This window comes from Falco cherrug, chromosome 8 (genome assembly GCF_023634085.1).
Source record: "Falco cherrug isolate bFalChe1 chromosome 8, bFalChe1.pri, whole genome shotgun sequence".
Lineage (NCBI taxonomy): Eukaryota > Metazoa > Chordata > Aves > Falconiformes > Falconidae > Falco > Falco cherrug.
Genome location: NC_073704.1, coordinates 14,031,185 through 14,049,824, shown reverse-complemented (window position 1 = coordinate 14,049,824; position 18,640 = coordinate 14,031,185). Strand labels below are relative to the sequence as shown.

Below are 18,640 nucleotides of genomic sequence, written 5' to 3'. Positions count from 1 at the left end.
ACATTAGTGAACAAAGATGTTAAACTGAACATAGACTGGATATGCGTGAGGAGTTCGTGTTCCTCCATTAGCAACATGTACAGAACAAATGTAAACATACTCTTTAAAGAGGAAAGGTTACACTAAATTAAAAAAACAACACTATTTAATAAACTGGAATATGTATTTGGGAGACAAAGAACTGAAATTCTGTGAAAATGAAGGAACTGAAAACAAAAGCGTGAGTATTGGCTAGATAAGCATTTCAAAATTTTTCGATGAGCCGTACTGTTCCAACTCTCATCCCCAGCTTTTAAAAGCAACTAATTCTTTACTGCTTCTTTAAATTTCTCCCAACTTTTTGTTCTATTGTTTTCAGGGTACTGTGCAGATCAGGGTTGATTATAAAATCCATTTCACAGTCTGCAATTCAAGATGGACTAAAAGAGTATTTCCTCCATCTGTGAGTACTAAACCCAAAATAGAAATACCATCAGAAATACTGTTCAGCACAGGATGAGACTGTAGCTCATGATGCGAAGAACAGTGGCTGTTAAAGAAAGATCTGTTAACGAGGGAACTAAGCAAGACGTGATGGAAATGTAACATCTCTTTCCTCATACTTTTACTCCAACCACAAATGTATGGTCTGCTTTGAAGAGAACTAAAACTGAAATAACCTCTTGCTGGTAATCTTTAGCTGCAGTTCATTCTTTTGAGAACAAGCATTCTCAAAAATGAGGAACTATTCTCAAAAAAAATGAGTAATATTGAGAAAGGTGATATACTTGGGAATGCATTTGTTTCACCTCTAAGAAAAAACAAAGGTGATCACTCAATACAGCAGCATGAAAGGAGGTACCCATTCTGGTATATAGTTACCAAGCTGGAAAAGTAAAGGTGACTGCTGCCTGTGTGCTCCAGAACTATGACTGAAGCAGAGAACATCTATTTTGAACATATTCTCACAATTAACAAGAAAAAAGCCCAAAAGGGTGAACCTTGTGGGATTTTACCTACCAGAAATGAGTAAGGCATACCACAAAACAAGTCAGTGCAGAAACCAAATACAAGAGACTCCAAAGAACTGGAGATTCTCTATGCACTTGCATGATAAAATACTGACTCTTACTTAATAATAGCATGATCCTGTTGGAAAATTCTGATTTAAGCTAACCCATAAACATTAGCTTTAAAAGAACAGCATTAGCAATGTTAGTAACCTCACAGAACTTAATCTATGTTAAGGTAAGATTAGAAGCACCTACCTAACAGATGCTGCATATAAAGGCATTAGGAACCCAAGTTCAATGTGAGACTTTCGAAAGTTTTAGCTTTAAATACTCAAAATAAAATTAAAAACTAATTTTAAATGGCCACTATTTAGACTATGTTCGTGAATGCCTTGAGTGTATGTTAATAAATCTAACAATTTTAAAATGTTAATCTTTATGTTCATATAATATTACTAACATTTTCTCCTCTACATGAATGAACCAATCTCTTTCCTGCCTTTGGTTGGGTTTTTTTGTTTGCTTTTAAATCTGAAAAAGAGAAAGTCCTCAGATTGTTTTCTTGTACTTCATGCAGAAAAAAAATTAATCAAATTTTATGATCAAGTTCTCAACCAGTTAGTAGGAACTAATAACAGAACTGCTGATAATCCTGTATTCAAAATACTCTGAATGCTGCTCTAAGAATTCAGCATCTGAAGCTAACAAATGATATCATCATTTCACTTGGTGTCTACGTTGGCATCAGTTTAATTTCATTTACTGCTTTAAATGGATTCCAGGTTATTTGTAAGTATATTTCTTTTCTTAAAGAAACACGTCTGTCACGGATTATGTAACTCAGTGCTTGTCACTTACGGATTTGGCTTAAATATTACTAAAAGATATTTCTTTATCATATTCAGTTTTTAAGATTCCTGGTAATTATTCTAAGTAATATAGACCGCTTCAGTCTTGGAAGCTGCCACCATTGAAAAAGATCAATTTGTTTTCTGAATGTTATAGTCATAGCACACCTGCACATATTGCTTAGATTTGTATCACTTGCTTTGTTTTCTTGAGCCTCTCTTCGTTAGTCATGTATCCATAAGCCCTACATCACAAACAGCAGCAGCGTAAGTCATATTTGTCTGAGCTAATAGCTTAAGTGCATAAAGCAAAAGGTAGATAAGCTGAAATGGCAGCATCAATCATTTTCCGTGAGACAAGACTCCTGCATTTAGTTGTTACGACCAACTGCTAATACAGTACCACTGCAAAGGGTGCATGCAGCAATGAACCTCATTATAAAGCCAGAACATAAGTTAGAAGATGTCAAAGTTGAAAACATTCAGAATTACAATTCACATACTTTTCTTCATTATACAACCTTACGTTCACCTGGCAACCTCACCTTTCTCCTCTCCTTGATCTTCATGCCGTTAACATTATGATCATGTCAAAGCTGCATTTTCTTAAGCATCTATGTCCTTCATCACTTTGAAATTTAGCATCTTGGACCTTCATTTTGTCACAAAACCATTGCTGTATTGATACACTTTGCTGTCAGATTCTGTGGTCTTGGAGCTGGCAGATTCTATGGTGTCTGTAGTGCTGTAACAGTCGAGAGTCTCAAGGAAAAAAGCAAACCCAGTGTGATCCACATTCTAAAGCTAAGGAATTAAATTGTGGAAGACCTTCAGAAATGTTGACCAAAATGGGCCATTTGGATAGCATCCAAGTTACTCAAAACTTCAAATATAAGAGAGGTGATGTTCCACCGGGCAACTGAATGACCTGGAATTGGCACTAAACCACATCCATCATAAATCAAAAGAGCTGTCTGTCAGAACTAGTGTAAAATATGCCTAGTCTGAATGTCACAATACAATTTTAAAAGAATGGCATTACTTTGAGAGCACCCGCCTTTGCTTCCAAGACACTTAAGAGTTCTCCGATTTGAAAAATCCTTCCAGGCTTCACAGATTTAAATAGGTGAGGAACTATGGCAGTCTCTGATTTTATCTGGCTTCATAGACAATGCCTTTTCTCTTGGCTCTTGTTTAACTTGGCTCACACAGACAACACCCTCTGTATTTTCTTCAGCTTAAAAACAAAACAAAATTCATACATTGAAGTTCAAACTCCACTGACAATGCTTCAGCCCAAATAACTGTATGCATTTAAAAGAAAAATATTTCAGGAACTCAGGAGGTCACTACTGTTTAGTTTGACAGACAGTTATGTCATCTACTGTGGTATAAGACATTGCAAGTTGACATGAATTTACTGCAGTAAGGGCTCCCTTGAGTAGGAATATTTAAAATATTTTATAAAAAAATTAGTATGTTTGGAGATAGAAAATTAGTCTCACACAAAATGTCATTCGTCTTCCCCATGGAAAAATAAAGCTCCCATTTTACTGGATTTTTTTCTCTTCTTTTCTAGGGGAAAGGAGGAATAAAGGTGCTTATCGATCAAAAAATTAACTCTAAAGCATGTTGATTTAGAGAATGACTTACACTTCAGGCATAACTGGCCACTTCTCTATGACTGCACATACATTTTCAGCAGGAATTAGCTTATTCTTAAGTTAGCACTTGGAAAAGAGAAAATCCAGAACATACAGGATAATTTTAACCAAGTGCACTGTGTAAGTGTATGCACACAGAGAAGAAAAGAGTATCTTGAAATACACACTGACTGAACTGCTAAGTTCAAGTATATGGTGTTTCCTCTACATAAAATCTGTGACATTATTTCCTTTTTGGTCTAGACTGTTTTTTGTCCCCCTGCTCTCTAGACAAAGAACCTGTCTCTGAAACAAAAAAAGAAGAAAAAAAAAAAGCAAAAAAAAAAATCTATTAATTTTACAGGCAACTCCTCCATATAACTTAGGATTGGCACCAATATTCTCACAATTTCCAAATTCAGTATGGAGATGATAGACTGAGACCTTGAGCAGCAAAAAAAAAAAAAAAAGGCAACCCAAAAAACTTAGTCCTTGCATTTATATATTTTTATATTTGACCACATTTCTTTTTCTGTAAAACAGTAGTTCTTTAAAAATTGACTTACAACACTCATCACTTACAAAAATATTTGAGAGGCATTCACATCTAGATTTAACAAATGGAGTAAACGACTGAATGGAAGAGGTGCATTGGATAACCTCTCTGAAATCCTTTTACCCTGAATGAAATCAGAATTTCTCAGGAAAGTAGTCAAATTCAATTATAAAAGGGAAAACAACCAGTTACAAAAATATGTCAGTACAGTAGGCAGAAAATCCCTTCACAATTTAACTTTGACAATACTGCCACAGTAAAATATCCCAGTATTACTTTAACATGTACAAATTTTGTTATATTTCCTCACGAACCCTTAATTTCCTTTTTATTTCTTCATGTAGTTTTATATTTCCATTTTCAGAATATTACAGAATTTAGTACAAATTAAGTTTTGCTGACCTGCAAAAGTCATCAGGACATATGGAGATAATTATTGCTATGGCATTATGAAGGTGTAGGCTATGATCCAGCACATACTTGCATAGATGTTCTGGCAAAACTACTCAAAAGTCATCTTTTTAGAAGTCACTGATGACAAGAAAATATAATATAGAAATAATAAAGCATTGCACAGCTAACATTTCAGACTCTCTGGACAGTCAAACGGATATGTTGCACTGATCTATATATGCTCCATATCTAATTGACTTTCTCCACCAAGAATCAGAAAGCATTCTTTTAGAATGCAAGCTTTCATTCTCAATCCAGTTCCATGGCTGAGAATTCAAAGACTGTATCTATATTTGATAACAATAGTTTTAAGGAGACTTCTATTTCAATAGAGAGAAAGTTATTTATGGCATTTATTATGCATTTTTTTAAAAAATATTTTCAAACAGAAGTTTGAAATTCCAAGCAATTACATACAACTTGATCTGAACACTTCTAAAGCATATTGATGACTACAGGATTCTAGTAAAAATTATAAAAAATACTCAGAAATCTGCTGGGATGGTGCAAAGAAAGAAGCCATCAAAACCCCCACATTTCTGTCCAAAGAGTTCTAACTAGATTCAATATTGGTTATTTTCTATTCTTATTTTTCCTTTAAAAAATATTTTGACGATCATAATATTAGCTAGATATTAGGATTTTTGGCAAAAATATTGCGTTCATCAAATAAATTGGTATTTGGTCAAAGAAAGTGATAAGCAGTTTAACTAAGAAGTCATCTTCTTACACTAAAAACTAAGTTTTGGTTTGTTGTGGGTTTTTTTGGTTTGGTTTGGTTTACAGTCATCATGTTTTCACAGTAAAAGCTAATTAGAATCAGCTGAAAGAAGTCTGTGCTGGAGTTCCCCCTTATCAACACATTTCTCTCCTTTCTTCAAGACACAGAGAATAAAATCCACCATATTTTCCATTTACGTATTATTGGGAAGACTGCAACTTACTAAGTGCTGGATGGCTGTCCACAATCCGTACTGGAACAGTCTGTACATCTCCTAAGAGAATCTGGTGGACTGCTCCTTCTAGGCTTCTGGAGTCATCTACCCCTCCAACTGCTACCAGCTGGCCTGTGGTGACCAGACTCTGATCAGAGCCAGGTGAAGTCTCAAAAGCAGAGGCAGTGGTGCTATGCTGTGCTAGGCCAGCACCTGCTTGCAGACTGTGTCCCTGACTAAGTACTAGAGAATGGTTGGTTATTGCACTCCCTATGGATTCCAGGAGACTTGTAGGGCTGGGAGGGGAATGGTTATTTACAGCTATCAGGGCTGTTGATCCATTTGTGGAGGTACAAGTTGACTGCAGCTGTAATCCCTGCGAAAGAGAAGGCAGAAGAACTAACATACCAGTATTTACAGCAAGAGTAATTTGCATTTAATGGCACGTATTTTGCAATGCTGGAACTGGATAGCTTCTGACTTCCTATACATCATCTCTTTTGAACAGTCAATCCCAGCAACCTGAGGCTAAAGTTGTATTAGAAAACAATTAGAACAATGGGTATCCAGCAGTATCTAGAAGACTACTTATGACTGTAAAGCTCTAGTTTTGGATTGATATTCAGTTTCCAATCATTCCTCAATCCTGCCCATTCACACAAGAGGTGAGCACTAAGAGCCAAGCGTACTGCTTAAAAAATAGAGAGAGAGAGAGAGTGAGAGAGTGTGAGGTGCAGCCAAGTTGTCTTCAGAAAGAAAGGGGAACAGCAAGCAAAACAGCATTTTACTGCAGACTGTGTTTCTAAGGAAGAGATCATTCATTTCATTGGGATTCAGGAAGCGTGAAGGTAGCTTTTCAAAGACATAGTTAGGGAAGAAGGCTAACGGAGCCAGCTTTGAACAGAGATGAACTTTAGAAGAAGTTCTTTTAGCATGATACCCTTATCCCCCTCTTCAGCCTTTCAACCTGGAAGTTTACAGATCTGAACTGGGAGCAGTTTTAGGATTCTGGCATACTTTCTTAAGAGGCTGGAGGAGGATTTAAAGGAAATAAATAAGACTGACAATCTCCCCTCAGTTTTGCAACATTTTCATTATGAAATGACTGGACCATGTCAAAAATGAATAGGTACTTGGTTTGAGGCAGAAGCCCACTACATTCATCTTCCTGGTTCTGCCTTCACAAAAGACCCTAACTTCAAAGTGTCAAAAGATGGTAGTGGGATCCCCTGCACTACAGCTATATGCTAAATGTGACATGCAAGACAGGTCAAAGTAAGAGCTGACAGCTATTTCAAAGTCCATGTTACCAAGCCAGTGTTTGGGATAATTAGCTGAGAGGGAACTTGCTGTTCTCAGCTCACCTTCAGCATTCCCATCGCAGAACATCTGATGTTCTGTAAACGACTTGACTGTACCTGAAGTTGTGCAAATATCTTGGGCTGAAGTGAAGAGAGTGAAGACAACAGCTGAGCTGTTTCTGGTAGCAAGGACTCCCCGCTCTGGTTGGATTCTGCTTTGTTGATGACTGACTCTGCTGCTGAGCTCCCTACAGTGCCACAGAGAGGAAGCAGATAGTTATGACAAATTTCTTCTTCCCATTTAAGAGCCTCCCCTGTGAACTGAACAACCCCCTTCAATCTCAATACAGGCATATAAAGACATGTATATACATCTTTGCTGTTCTCTTTGCAGAAGAACTTGGATGCAAAACAAAAAAGGCTGGGTATGAGAGAAAGACAATACTGTAAAGAATGACTGTATGTGCCAGTTCAGAGTAAAAAAACAAACAAACAAAAACCACCACCAATAAATCAGTTTTGAACAGCAAAGTAACTGCACCCTACACTATCCTTTGAATTTCTAGTTATAACACAAAAGATGGAACATTTCTATCAAAAAAGCAGTCAAATAACTTGACAATACATACACCTCAGTAAGGGCTCAATAACAGACAGGCATCAAAAGAAAGGGTTGTCTTCCAAAATAAAAATCTACACAGGAAATCCTTCAAGTCTCACCACTCCCTTCCAAACATCTTTGTGGAACTAAGATAATTTCTATGCACTATCACACCAAAAGTCCATTTATATCTGGCAACCTTTCCAGCCTACAGATTACACCATATCTTCAACATTCTTACTTAATGCAAGAATGACGGACTTAATTTCCTCAAGACCTGTAAAACCCGAGATTCACTTGTAGCAATTTCTGCAAGAAAACCTGTCACGGGATCATTCCATTTCCTGTCTGAGCTACCCAGAACATTTTAGTTAAGATTTATCCAGACACAAGCAGACAATGCTTAGCCTCTTATTTCAGTTTCACTGCTACAACTATAAAAGAGTTTGTCTTGTGTGTGTAGATTAGCCTGGTGAATGGAAAAAAATTGAGAACGGTCAATCGCAAAAAGCTTTCTAACAGAAAATCACATGAAAGTTCCCAGCAATCTAAGTGAGTGGTAACACTTTCAACACATCTACTGGTTTGCAAACTCTAACTCTTTATTGTAACTGAGCATAAAATACACATTGTACATCTCCTTGAACACAAGTACTTCAAATATTTAGGGTCTTTTTAATACCATACAGAGATCCTGTGTGCGTATGTGAATATTCATAGCAGTTCTTTCCTCAGGTTGTATTCTACACCAACACGCCTAGAATAAAGCTAATAGTTCAACTCCCAATCTACCCACTCCTTACACTGCATGGGCGTTCGGTATGAATGCCGGAAGTTAAAAAACCCCAAACATATATATATATATACACACAGGTACTTTATCTCACTTGTCATTATACTTCATAAAAGACATAAAAGTGAGCACAGGTTTGATAGTTACACTGATTCTTAAACCTAGGAGAGAACAATGACAGCTGCATCACATGGAGATATGGAGTTCTGCACAATAAGAAAACAAACAGCTGGCTTTAGTTCTGTTATTGTTTGATTTCTTAAATGTAAATTTGTCCTCATTTGGCATAAGCTGAAATAAAAAAAATTATACAAACAGTAGTTTGAAAAGTCAGTGTTATTTTTCCTTGCCACCACTTCACATACATTGAGAGCTGATTTTTTTCAAACTCAGGCTTCTTTTTTAGCTTAGACTCGTAATACAATTTGCAATGTGTACAAACACATACCCACACATACACGGGGAGACAAGACATGTTGGAATTAAGAGTATCTGCTTATATTTACTGAATTGGTGCACATGGATGGAAAACTAAACAAATCCAGTTCTCTAGCTTCCTTTAAAATTCAGTATGTCACTGGATGGATGTTTCTACATTTGATAGGCTACTTTGCCTTAGAAAATTATCTGTGAATGACAAAGAAAGGAAGAATTGGTCCTCCTGAACCTTCTCTAGCATTCAGACAGTTCATACAAAAAGTCATCCCTGCTGAGCTCTATCACAGCTGGCACAACTATTCTCTGTCTCTCCCTAAAAACACAGAAATGGAAGTACAGATATGCAAGCTTAAGTGCAGTAAGTCTAGACGCTCATATTGCAAATTCCTTTTTTTCCTAAAAAACAAGACTTCCTTAAAAGAGAGGGACACTATTCCAACTGAGGCTAAAAATTTACCTCTTGTCCTCTGACAGTTGTCAACACTGAAATTCTTACCCTAAGAGCACCAAGCATGCATGATGCTTTTCAGTTCAAAGTGATCCATAGCAGCAACAGCTAAAATAAGAGTTTAAAAAACCCCAAACAAAACATTTAAGTCCAACATTGGCCTTCTTATTAGCTGTAAATGCACTGGTGTACATGGAACTGCTCCATGTAAATCAGGTTCACCAAGTCATTTAGGAGAAATCACACAGTCAGCCAAATCTCTGGGGATTTGTATTTCCTGCTACTATGTTCTAGTTAAATGGAAAAAAGAAGCTGGCAGCGTCACTAAGATTAAAAACATCTAACAAGTTTGCAGCATTATCTTAAAGTATAGAAACTCTTCTACCTTGCTGCAATCATATCCCTGCTAAAAACCAACACTTTTCTGTTGAGTTTCATATCAAACCTATTAAATAAGGGAGGGGGAAAGCATCCACAAACATGCAGAAAGGATCTTTTGGTGTCACACTAGACAAAATATTCTTGAAACCTGGGGAAAAGGACAGAATAATCTAATTTTAAATTTACCAGCAACCATGATTGAGTGGAGCATCTCAGTCTATGTGTAATCTTAACTATGTGGGTAGCAAGTAGATCTAGTTAAACACACCTGTATTTCGTTTTAGTACATGTTTTGAAGTCCAAGTAATAGTAGCAGGAACCACTTTCAACAACAACAAAAAGTAACTAGTGTCTTTAAAAAAACCCAGAGCCTTGACCATGAATGCATAAAATCAAGTTTCTACAGAAATCTACACTGTCTACACTGGTTTTGCAGCAGAGTGGGAGGAAGTTTAATGCTTTGTTAGGTGGCTCAGCAATCACTGGGAAGAGATACTATGGTTTCACGCATCAGTAAAGAAGTTACACCACATGAAGAGCTGCAGAAACGTATCTCACAGCCTTGCTGCCACTAAACACCTGTGTTTCTATTTCTATTCTAAGCATTAGAGAAAAAGGAAAAGAGTGCTCTCAGTTCTGACAACAGAAATACAGTGTTTGTTGTTCAGGGCCTGATCCTAGCAGTGGAATTCATCAAGCCAATGACTTTGTGAGAAGCAGGAATCCCAATATGCATTCAAGTCCTTTTTAGCAAGATGTTTAAGCATGTGTGAAGCACAAACCACCAAGGAACAAGTACCTAGTTGGCTCCTGGGTATTCTGTGCCCTGACAGATTTATCTGTTCAGTAGGTATTTAATTTTCTCTACACAGGTGTTATTAGCACCTTCATCCAAGGTAAAATGTTCTTTCCCCATAACCATCCTGTTAAAATCTTCAGTTGCTTGAGGATGCTAAATAAAAATCAAACTTATAATTCTTGTACTTCTGCCAATCCCATCACAATTATTTTTCCACACATGCAGTCAAATAGTTAAAAAAAAAAGTATGCCAGACACACCAAAATAATCCTTAAGTTCAGCTGAGTGACAGAACATGACAGCCACCTCTCTGGAAGGAAACCAAACTTCTGTGACATAGCTAGTAAAACAAATCACATCAGGAGACAGCTAAGTTATTAATACAGTCCTACCATCTGAAGGTGGTGATGCAAATGTAACAGTCACTGTTTCTGTGAGAACATTCCCACTGTCTGTGGTCCACTGCAGCTGAAAGGAAAAATATCTCAGTTCTTGGAAAGGGTGCAAATTTGTCTACTACAGGAACATAGTCTCAATATAGGATCTGTAGGAAAACAGTGTCTAAAACTACATTTTCTTATTTTCTTATAATCACGCATTTTGGGAGTGCTTGGTTTACAAAAAAACCCCAAACAAACAACTGTAAAAGGATTTTAATATGCACTATCCTAGGAAAGCTAAAGTCTGCTCATGACAGTTCAGAGACTTTAAAACAGAAAATAGTGAAACCAGTTGGCTAACTAACAAGTATCACTCACTCACCTGGGCCAAGAGCAATGCACGGAGAGGGAAAAGACTGATGACACAGCGTGATTTAACAGTACAGTTTGTCAAAGCTGATTTTAAATCAGCAGTTCCTTAGCAGTGAGCCTCGTAACTGGAAAAATTAGGATCACTGTGTATCACTTATTATTCAATATGTGGAAGAAAATCAAGGAACAACACCTAAGAGTTACTGAGCATTCTGAAGTATCTATTTCATGCTTACTTAACTTGCTATAAAGTGCACTTATTAATATTTACACATTCAAAATGTTGTGCAAGCCCTAATTTAGAGTGCATCTGAGACATACTTCACCCCCATTTTTCAGATATAGAAAAGTAGTAGTAACTTCTCCAAAACACAGACAATGACAAAGTCATGAATAAAATTCCCTGATGCGTGCCAGTTTTTCTAGGCCACGTCTTCCAGTTCATTCAGTCATCATGAAGTGCTAGTATAGTATAATTTGTCAATCAACTAATACCGATCTAATGATGATGAGAATAAATACTGAAGAAGGTCAGAAAGTTTTATTCACATTTAATCCAATCCTGCTCAGCCAGGGATTCCACTGAAAATATTGCTGCTGGAAATAGAAAGTCATGGAGAATTTTGGATGAAATACAGCTAAGAGGTAAAAATTAAAAGTAAGATTTCCAGTATTTAACTCCAAAAATCAAAAAGGAACACAAATGCCAACGTACTGTTGCTGGGATACTTTCTGAATTATACACCATCTCGCCATTCCTCAGGGACTTCTGCACTTCATGAATGTGGTTCTTGATGTCATTCACAGTGGGGAAGAAGGACAGGTTATGTCTTTCTGGCACTTCATCAGGCTTGAATAATTCTCTTTCCACAAACTTTCTGTCACATGTTAAAGAACATTATGCGTAGTTAAAACATATCCTGCTATTTGCCCCTGTTATAGACATTGCTACCTTCTCCCTCCCCTTGTTGCATGACAAGAGCAAGTTAGGTGATCTTCTGACGCAGTTCTCTGTGCTGCTACAGAGTTTGGAATTAAAAATCCCCATTTATTAAACTAACTTTAAAGAGGACAGCAGCTTTTAGTGGCTACCTACAACAAAATGGAAAGAAAAGACAAAAGCTGGGAAAAACAGATTCTCATGACATATGGGAAATATATCCAGTAATGCATCAGCACCGACATTTAGTTGTAAACCAGATTAATCAAATGCAAAAGTCAATACAGCACTAAATATAGACTGAGAGCATGCCGGACAGTTATGTACCTTAGTTGCTTCCTCACTGCATAGACTTGCTCTATTCCCTGAGACACCAGTTCTCGTATCTTGTCTGCCACTTGAGGATGAAGTCGGGAGGGCAAAGTACAGTTCTCATCTCTAACAATTTCCTCCTCTTCCTCAGGAGAAGACACAGAAAAATGGGAGGGTGAAGAAGGGAGGCAGGAAGTTTCCATTTCATGATATTGGTGGGCTTGCTGAGTGGGTAACTGTACATACCACCTGGCAAGAAGGAAAGGCAAGAAAATGAGTCTCTTGGGGGAACAGTCTGACAATCACAAACAACCTAGTTAGAGAACTTAAGTTTTTACAGCCCCTGAACTGGAAGATACTGCCTTTCAAAGCTCAGGGCCATCTCACACTTTTCATTGCAAAATACACCAGCTCAACCCCCCAAATAATACAACTATCTCTGTCTATTCCCTGCATGAAAACATCTGCTGAAGTTCCACAGCTTGGTGCTGAACACATTTACCAAATTAATACACCAGAGCCACAGAAGTCTTGCTGACACTGGGATTTTTTACTATTGCTATTAAGCAAGAGCCTTAATAAATTGATTAGGTAAAAAATAAAGCAAACCAAGCAAATTATTGCTCTTTTTTGCTTCATTTGTCAAGATAAAGAAAGAAGTGGAAGCTTCACCTGAGGACACCGCCAGCATCTATCAAGTTCTTCTTCAGCATGTTGAATGCTTTCTCCTGTTCCATTCTTATGATTTTCTTGTCAATTTTAGGGTCAGTAGGAACCCTGTATTCCGGAAACTTCTGAACCTTTTTAATATAGATCCTTCCAAGGGTGGGATAAAAAAAACCAAAATTCTCCTTCAGTACACTTTGCCCTCAGGGAGGGGAAGGCAAAACCCCCACCTACTTCATATCAATGTAGACAGTAGTATACAAGAAGTTCAAGCAGAGTGTTGCAGGGGGTAAGGAGCCTCTAAGCGAAATGTAGAATTGTTAAGGACACATCAACAGAGAATGAAGATGGATACAGACAGACAGACACACTTCTGTTCCGGTCTAGAAACCACTCAGCCAGAGTGATTTTGCACCTCATCAAAACACCTCTGTCCCTCAGTATAGTAAAAGCACGCCACCATTTCTGAACAGGCTGCAGTTTACCCAGCTTGAAGCCAGAATTGAGCACATATGTATCTTGCTGCAGCTGTCCAGGTAAACACACTCTTAGCTCAGTAAAAACTGAACAAGCACCCCTCCAGGAGGATGTCTCAAGGACAAGGAAAAAAAAAAACCATTAGTGTTGGATAAGGAGAAAGTCCCCAGTGAACAGGAAGAACTGGAACTCCTTCAGCAAATAGGACACCTGCTAAATTAGGATGATTGACTGATATGAGTGTAATTAAAAGCCTGAAGGAAAAACAACAAATAAGATGACAAAGTTTCAGGGCTAAAAATGGTTGCTAAAGGACACCACGATAACTAACTAATGCTCAGGTAGAGAATGACTCCCACCTGCATTTCACATCCCGATGTACTGCTACTTTGCATCCAGGCAACCTATCAAATCTCAGCCTTAATCAGTTTAACAGGACAGCACTTCTTCCTCCCATCTAAATGAGTATCAACATCGAGTTATCAAGGACACTAAGCTAAGAGCTACAGTGCCTATCAGCTACCACCCCAAACAGTGCCGTCAAGGCTCACAGAAAGAATGCTTTCTTAGTATGCTGAGTTGCTCTTCCAGCTTTATAGACAATTCTTACCTTGCTGGACAAGTGGCTTTGTACAGATGGCCAGAGGCGCTTTCCTGCTCACCCGCTTTTTTGGGCTGGAACCCTTTCCTCCTTGGCCCGTATTGGCACTCCATTACAATGGCTCTGCTTCCTGGGAACAGAAAGTAATGTACTCTATTTATTCAAGCAACCACTGAAATAATTACAGTAAAGCAGTAACTATAGAAAAGATGAAAGATCCAAAACAGTTATTCCTGTGTACCACCAGGCTCTTCAGAAGACAAAACACTTCAGCGTAGCAAGCATTCAAATACAGTGCAAATGCTTCTCCCACAGGAACACAGAGCATTTTCAAAGCATTTCGCAAACTTACTACACCTCACAACACTCCTGCAACATATATGAAGGCAAGATATTGGATTCTGCCCTGGTGAACACCAACACTTTACAAGAGGAGCAGCCTTGTAAGTTACCAAAGGAGCACAATGCTAATAATAAACATAAGGGAAGCAGAATCCCAAAATAACTGAGAAAATCCACAGCTGAAATCAAAGGTCTGCTGGTTTTGGCTAAGGTAGAGTTAATTTTCTTCACAGTAGCTGGTATGGTGCTATGTTTTGGATTTGTATTGAAAACAGTGTCCATAACACAGGGATGTTTTAGTTTGCTGCTGAGCAGTGCTCACACAGAGCCCTGTTCCTTTTCTGCTTCTCACACTGTCCCACCAGCAAGGAAGCTGAGGGTGCGCAGGAAGTTGGGAGGGCGCACAGCCAGGACAGCTGACCCAAACTGACCAAAGGGATATTCCATACCCTATGATGTCATGCTCAGCATATAAAGCAGCGGGAAGAAGAAGAAGGGGGGAAGGCAGGGTTTGTCTTCTAAAGTAACTGTTAGGCGTGATGAAGCCCTGCTTTCCTGGAGGTGGCTGAACACCTGCCTGCTGATGGGAAGAAGTGAATGAATTCCTTACTTTGCTTGCACACGCGGCTTTTGCTTTACCTATTAAACTGTCTTTATCTCAACCCATGAGTTTTCTCATTTTTACCCTTTGTTTTTCTTCCCCATCCCACTGCAGAGGAGCGAGCGAGTGTCTGTGTGGTGCTTAGCTGCTAGTTGGAGTTAAACCATGACAAAAGGTCAGCAGCTATGTCCAGCCTCCTGTCTTAAATCAATACTTCAGACCATGCCATCCCATAAATTCTTAATTGCAAGTCTGACCTATCTTCTCTGTTAAATAAGATTGTATCATTGTGGCATACCCACACAAAACCAGACAGGCTTAAACAAACATTGCTTAGCTCTAAACTTGAAGTAAGTGACTTTTTCCAGTCAGACCTCTAACAAAAGGGGTAACAAGCATAGCATTGAAGTGGTCAAGAAAGGATCTTCCAAATTTCTTCTGTGTTGTGTTACCTTTTATTTATAATTCATATACTCCAATATGCAGGCAAGGAGCTGCCTATACCACAAGTGATATAACTAAAACCTTTTTAAGTATCACAACAGCAACATAATGCGTTTCCATAAGATACCAAATGATCTATTTATTGCCTTAGAGTGTGACATTAAGAAAAAAATATAAAATCAATGCAAATAAAGAAAAGGAAATTTAAAAGATAATTATGTATAACAAACAGATATCTTGTATATTTTTAAAAAACAAACTTAAAACCAAAGTTCTAGGCTTGAAAAGACTTCAGGAGTTTTGAACTAGTCCTTGCTAATATGAATCGCAAAAGCAATTTGATAGGGCTTTTTTACAAGAGTATCAACTATCCAAAACTCTTATTAAAAATCATGATCAAGATTTTGATGATTAGTGGATGTTTTACGCTACAGGGAGCTAACCAGCTTTTCTGTATTTCCCCACAGGTGAAGCACAGCACGGAAGGTATTACAGATTCGTTCCACTTACACAGAAATGATAAATTCCTTGAGAACACCACTTTTGTCCTGCATGGTTTAGAATTCAGTTACCCTGGATTTAAATTCCAGCTCAGTAAATCATATTTACAGCCTCTACTCTACAGGTGTAAAGGATTTTAATGAATGCTTTTCATAGAGGAGTTATAAACTAAACCTAAATGTATTGGAAAGGCAACACATTAGAAATATAGATAATACCCGTTTGGGAGTCTGAGAAAAGGAAAAAAAAATTTACAATTTAATAATCTGAATCTCTATTAGTCTACAACAATTTAAAGAAAAAAAAAATCCGTGTGTGATTTTGCTCTATCTATCTTACTGTGCGGCAACTCATTTATCAGACAGATCTTAACAGGAAACTAAAGAGGTCTCAGATGTGTTTTGGGGAAAAAATAAAGTGTAAGTTGTTTTGGTTTTGTTCTTAGCTTTATTGTATCTTACAGTTTATGGCTGAAGCATTAAAACTGGTGCTAACATTTCACTTTTTCAGTTACTTTCAAAAAACAAAACAAAACCAAGAATACAAGCACATAACCTACATTCCAGTCAACCATGATCTCTATGCAACAATTAAAACCTGTTAATTTCTTACCCAAATGAACTCTTAGTAATTTCACACAGGCATTGCATGAGCTAAATATGTTATTACGAACCTGTGAAGTCTGCACATTAATTTTAAAAAACAATAATCTATCTCCTGAGGTATGTTGATGTTTAGTTTGGTTTTTTAATTTATTTATTTTTTTTAAAGGATGCCATTTGAATAGTTTATTGGCCTCTGTTGAACAAACTCTTCAAAGGATCTCCATGTTAGGCAATGATACTTGAACAAGCTCTTACCCTTGTAAGAACTTGCACGTCCTGATAGAGCAGATGGGACTTCCACCTAAAGATCTTGCTGCAAGAACTCCTATCAAATAGTACTTAACTAACTTATTTCTAAAGAGCAAAAGAAAATGATTACAACAGAACATAAGCTTGTGGTTTCAGGGAAATAAGCTCCTTCGGACTGTGACACGGAGGTGCCCAAGCTGCTCTTTTTTTTACATTTGTGCCTTGACTTTATCAACACTAAGGAACATCATAAAGATCCTTCTTTATGCCTACTTGGCAATTGATGTTGAAATTTTGAAAGTAGTTATTAAAATAAAAGTTAGTTACCTGCATTGACAAAGGGGATCCCATCATATGGGACATATTGAGATTTCCACATCAACCGTGTGGCAGGTTTGGCTGGGCTTGGAGACTGGCGCGTCCCCCACACGCTTTGTGTTTGCTGCTTGTGTAGCGTTAGAACACTCTCTAATTCTGTCTCGCTCACACAATAGCCGCGGTACGAGTCCCCAATTTTCTGCATGGAAAGGAGGTGAAATAATAGGATTATTCACCTAGCTGACTGCTGAACATTACACAAGAAAACAAAAGCAGTCAGGCACTCTGGCAGGTGAGGACACAGGCCCAAACTTTTGGTGTTTCGTGGGGTTTTTTTCCACCACACTAGTATCCTCACAAATAGGTTTAGCATAGGATCTAACACCAGAGCAGTCCCCACTGAGGTCAGGAGTTTGTCAGCCCTCCAGGGCCCTAAGTACACCAAGAACCCCTGAAAAGACTACAGTTACTGCCAACTCTGATTTCCACAGGACAACTTTACTCCTGTTGTTTCCCCCATTACAGACTTCAGTTGTAGTCACCTCCTAGATAAATTTGTCTTAGGCAAACATTTTCACTTGACTGCCACAGAGAATCTCTGAAGCACTAAAAAACTGTCTATGTGTCTACTTCAACACACACACGCTGCACTGAGCCAGAGTGGAATACACCTGCTTGTACCACCAGTAACTGCCTCACCCACTTAGTGCGCTGACTTTGAATTGAATGTTTCATCCCTCCCAGTCTTCAAGATGCTCTTGATTCTCAACGTTAGACAGAAACATAATATACCAGATTTGCCATGTGCAAGTTGATGATAGTTTCAATGAACTCTGCTAAGCTCTGGGCATCTCCAGAAAAACTGCATCTAACCTGAAAAAAAAAAAAAAAAAAAAAAAAAAAGGAAAAAAAACCCTAAACCACAAACAACTTGCTGACTTTGCAACATCCCCTGTGACAGCTGTTCAGCTACTCTGAGCCATCACAGTTGGTTCAGTGCTGGTCTGCCAGGGCCAGCCAGCAAGCAGCAAAAGCCCTGGGACAGAGAAGAGCTTTTCAGCCAAATTCAGCATGCCATGCTCACTTCTGTTCATATGCAGCTCAGGATCAGGCTGACCAAGCAGCTGGAAGTAACATGCAGAGTAGTTTGCCAACTCAGAGTGTATCTGTGGGGCAAACGCATGGTGAATCAGTACTTAAGCCTGACAGATCTATTTTGCTGTCTTCAATGACAGAGCAGCCAGATGTTTAAATAATACTGACAACAAAACCAGCAACAGTGTCTCTCCAAGATTATTATGTACTTTAGTGACAGCTGCATAAAACCTGCCTCTACCTAAGGAAAACAGAATGTCTGTTGTTAGCAAGACCTAGAATCAACAAAGAACAAATGAACACCTGGTGAATGAACTGGACCAGCACAGTGCTGCTGCCAGCGCAAGCCCAAAAGCAAAGGGTTACATACGCACCAGCTGCATGAGTTATTCTAAGTTACCAATTGCATACACTTCAGCAGCTCTCTGCACTGCAAGCACGTGCTCCAGCAGCTAAGTCTATATAGGCTGCACTCACACAGCTGTAGTGAGGAAGAGAAGTTGGCAATTGTTTAGCCAGAAATTATAAACAACATTTCTGTCCAAAACT

The 18,640-nt window shown here is 38.2% G+C and overlaps 1 protein-coding gene across 23 annotated transcripts in view; it reads right to left on the bottom strand.

Annotated features, from left to right (window-relative positions):
• CARF (calcium responsive transcription factor) overlaps nt 1-18,640 on the bottom strand; it is a 41,499-nt gene that overhangs the window by 8,758 nt on the left and 14,101 nt on the right. For 20 of the 23 annotated variants that reach the window (XR_008733736.1, XR_008733738.1, XR_008733741.1 and 17 more), the window contains exons 7-14: nt 17,006-17,195; nt 13,946-14,066; nt 12,865-13,008; nt 12,208-12,441; nt 11,656-11,818; nt 10,581-10,656; nt 6,846-6,976; nt 5,437-5,803 (exon numbers count right to left, since the gene is read on the bottom strand). Coding sequence is in view for 10 of the 23 variants with exons in the window: in XM_055719504.1 (XP_055575479.1) it covers nt 5,437-5,803; nt 6,846-6,976; nt 10,581-10,656; nt 11,656-11,818; nt 12,208-12,441; nt 12,865-13,008; nt 13,946-14,066; nt 17,006-17,195 (1,426 nt within the window). In the remaining 13 variants the exon portion in view is untranslated. Of the gene's footprint in view, nt 1-1,453; nt 3,078-5,436; nt 5,804-6,845; nt 6,977-10,580; nt 10,657-11,655; nt 11,819-12,207; nt 12,442-12,864; nt 13,009-13,945; nt 14,067-17,005; nt 17,196-18,640 lie in introns of those variants that run through there. The other 3 variants (XR_008733748.1, XM_055719513.1, XM_055719514.1) reach the window with 3 other exon arrangements.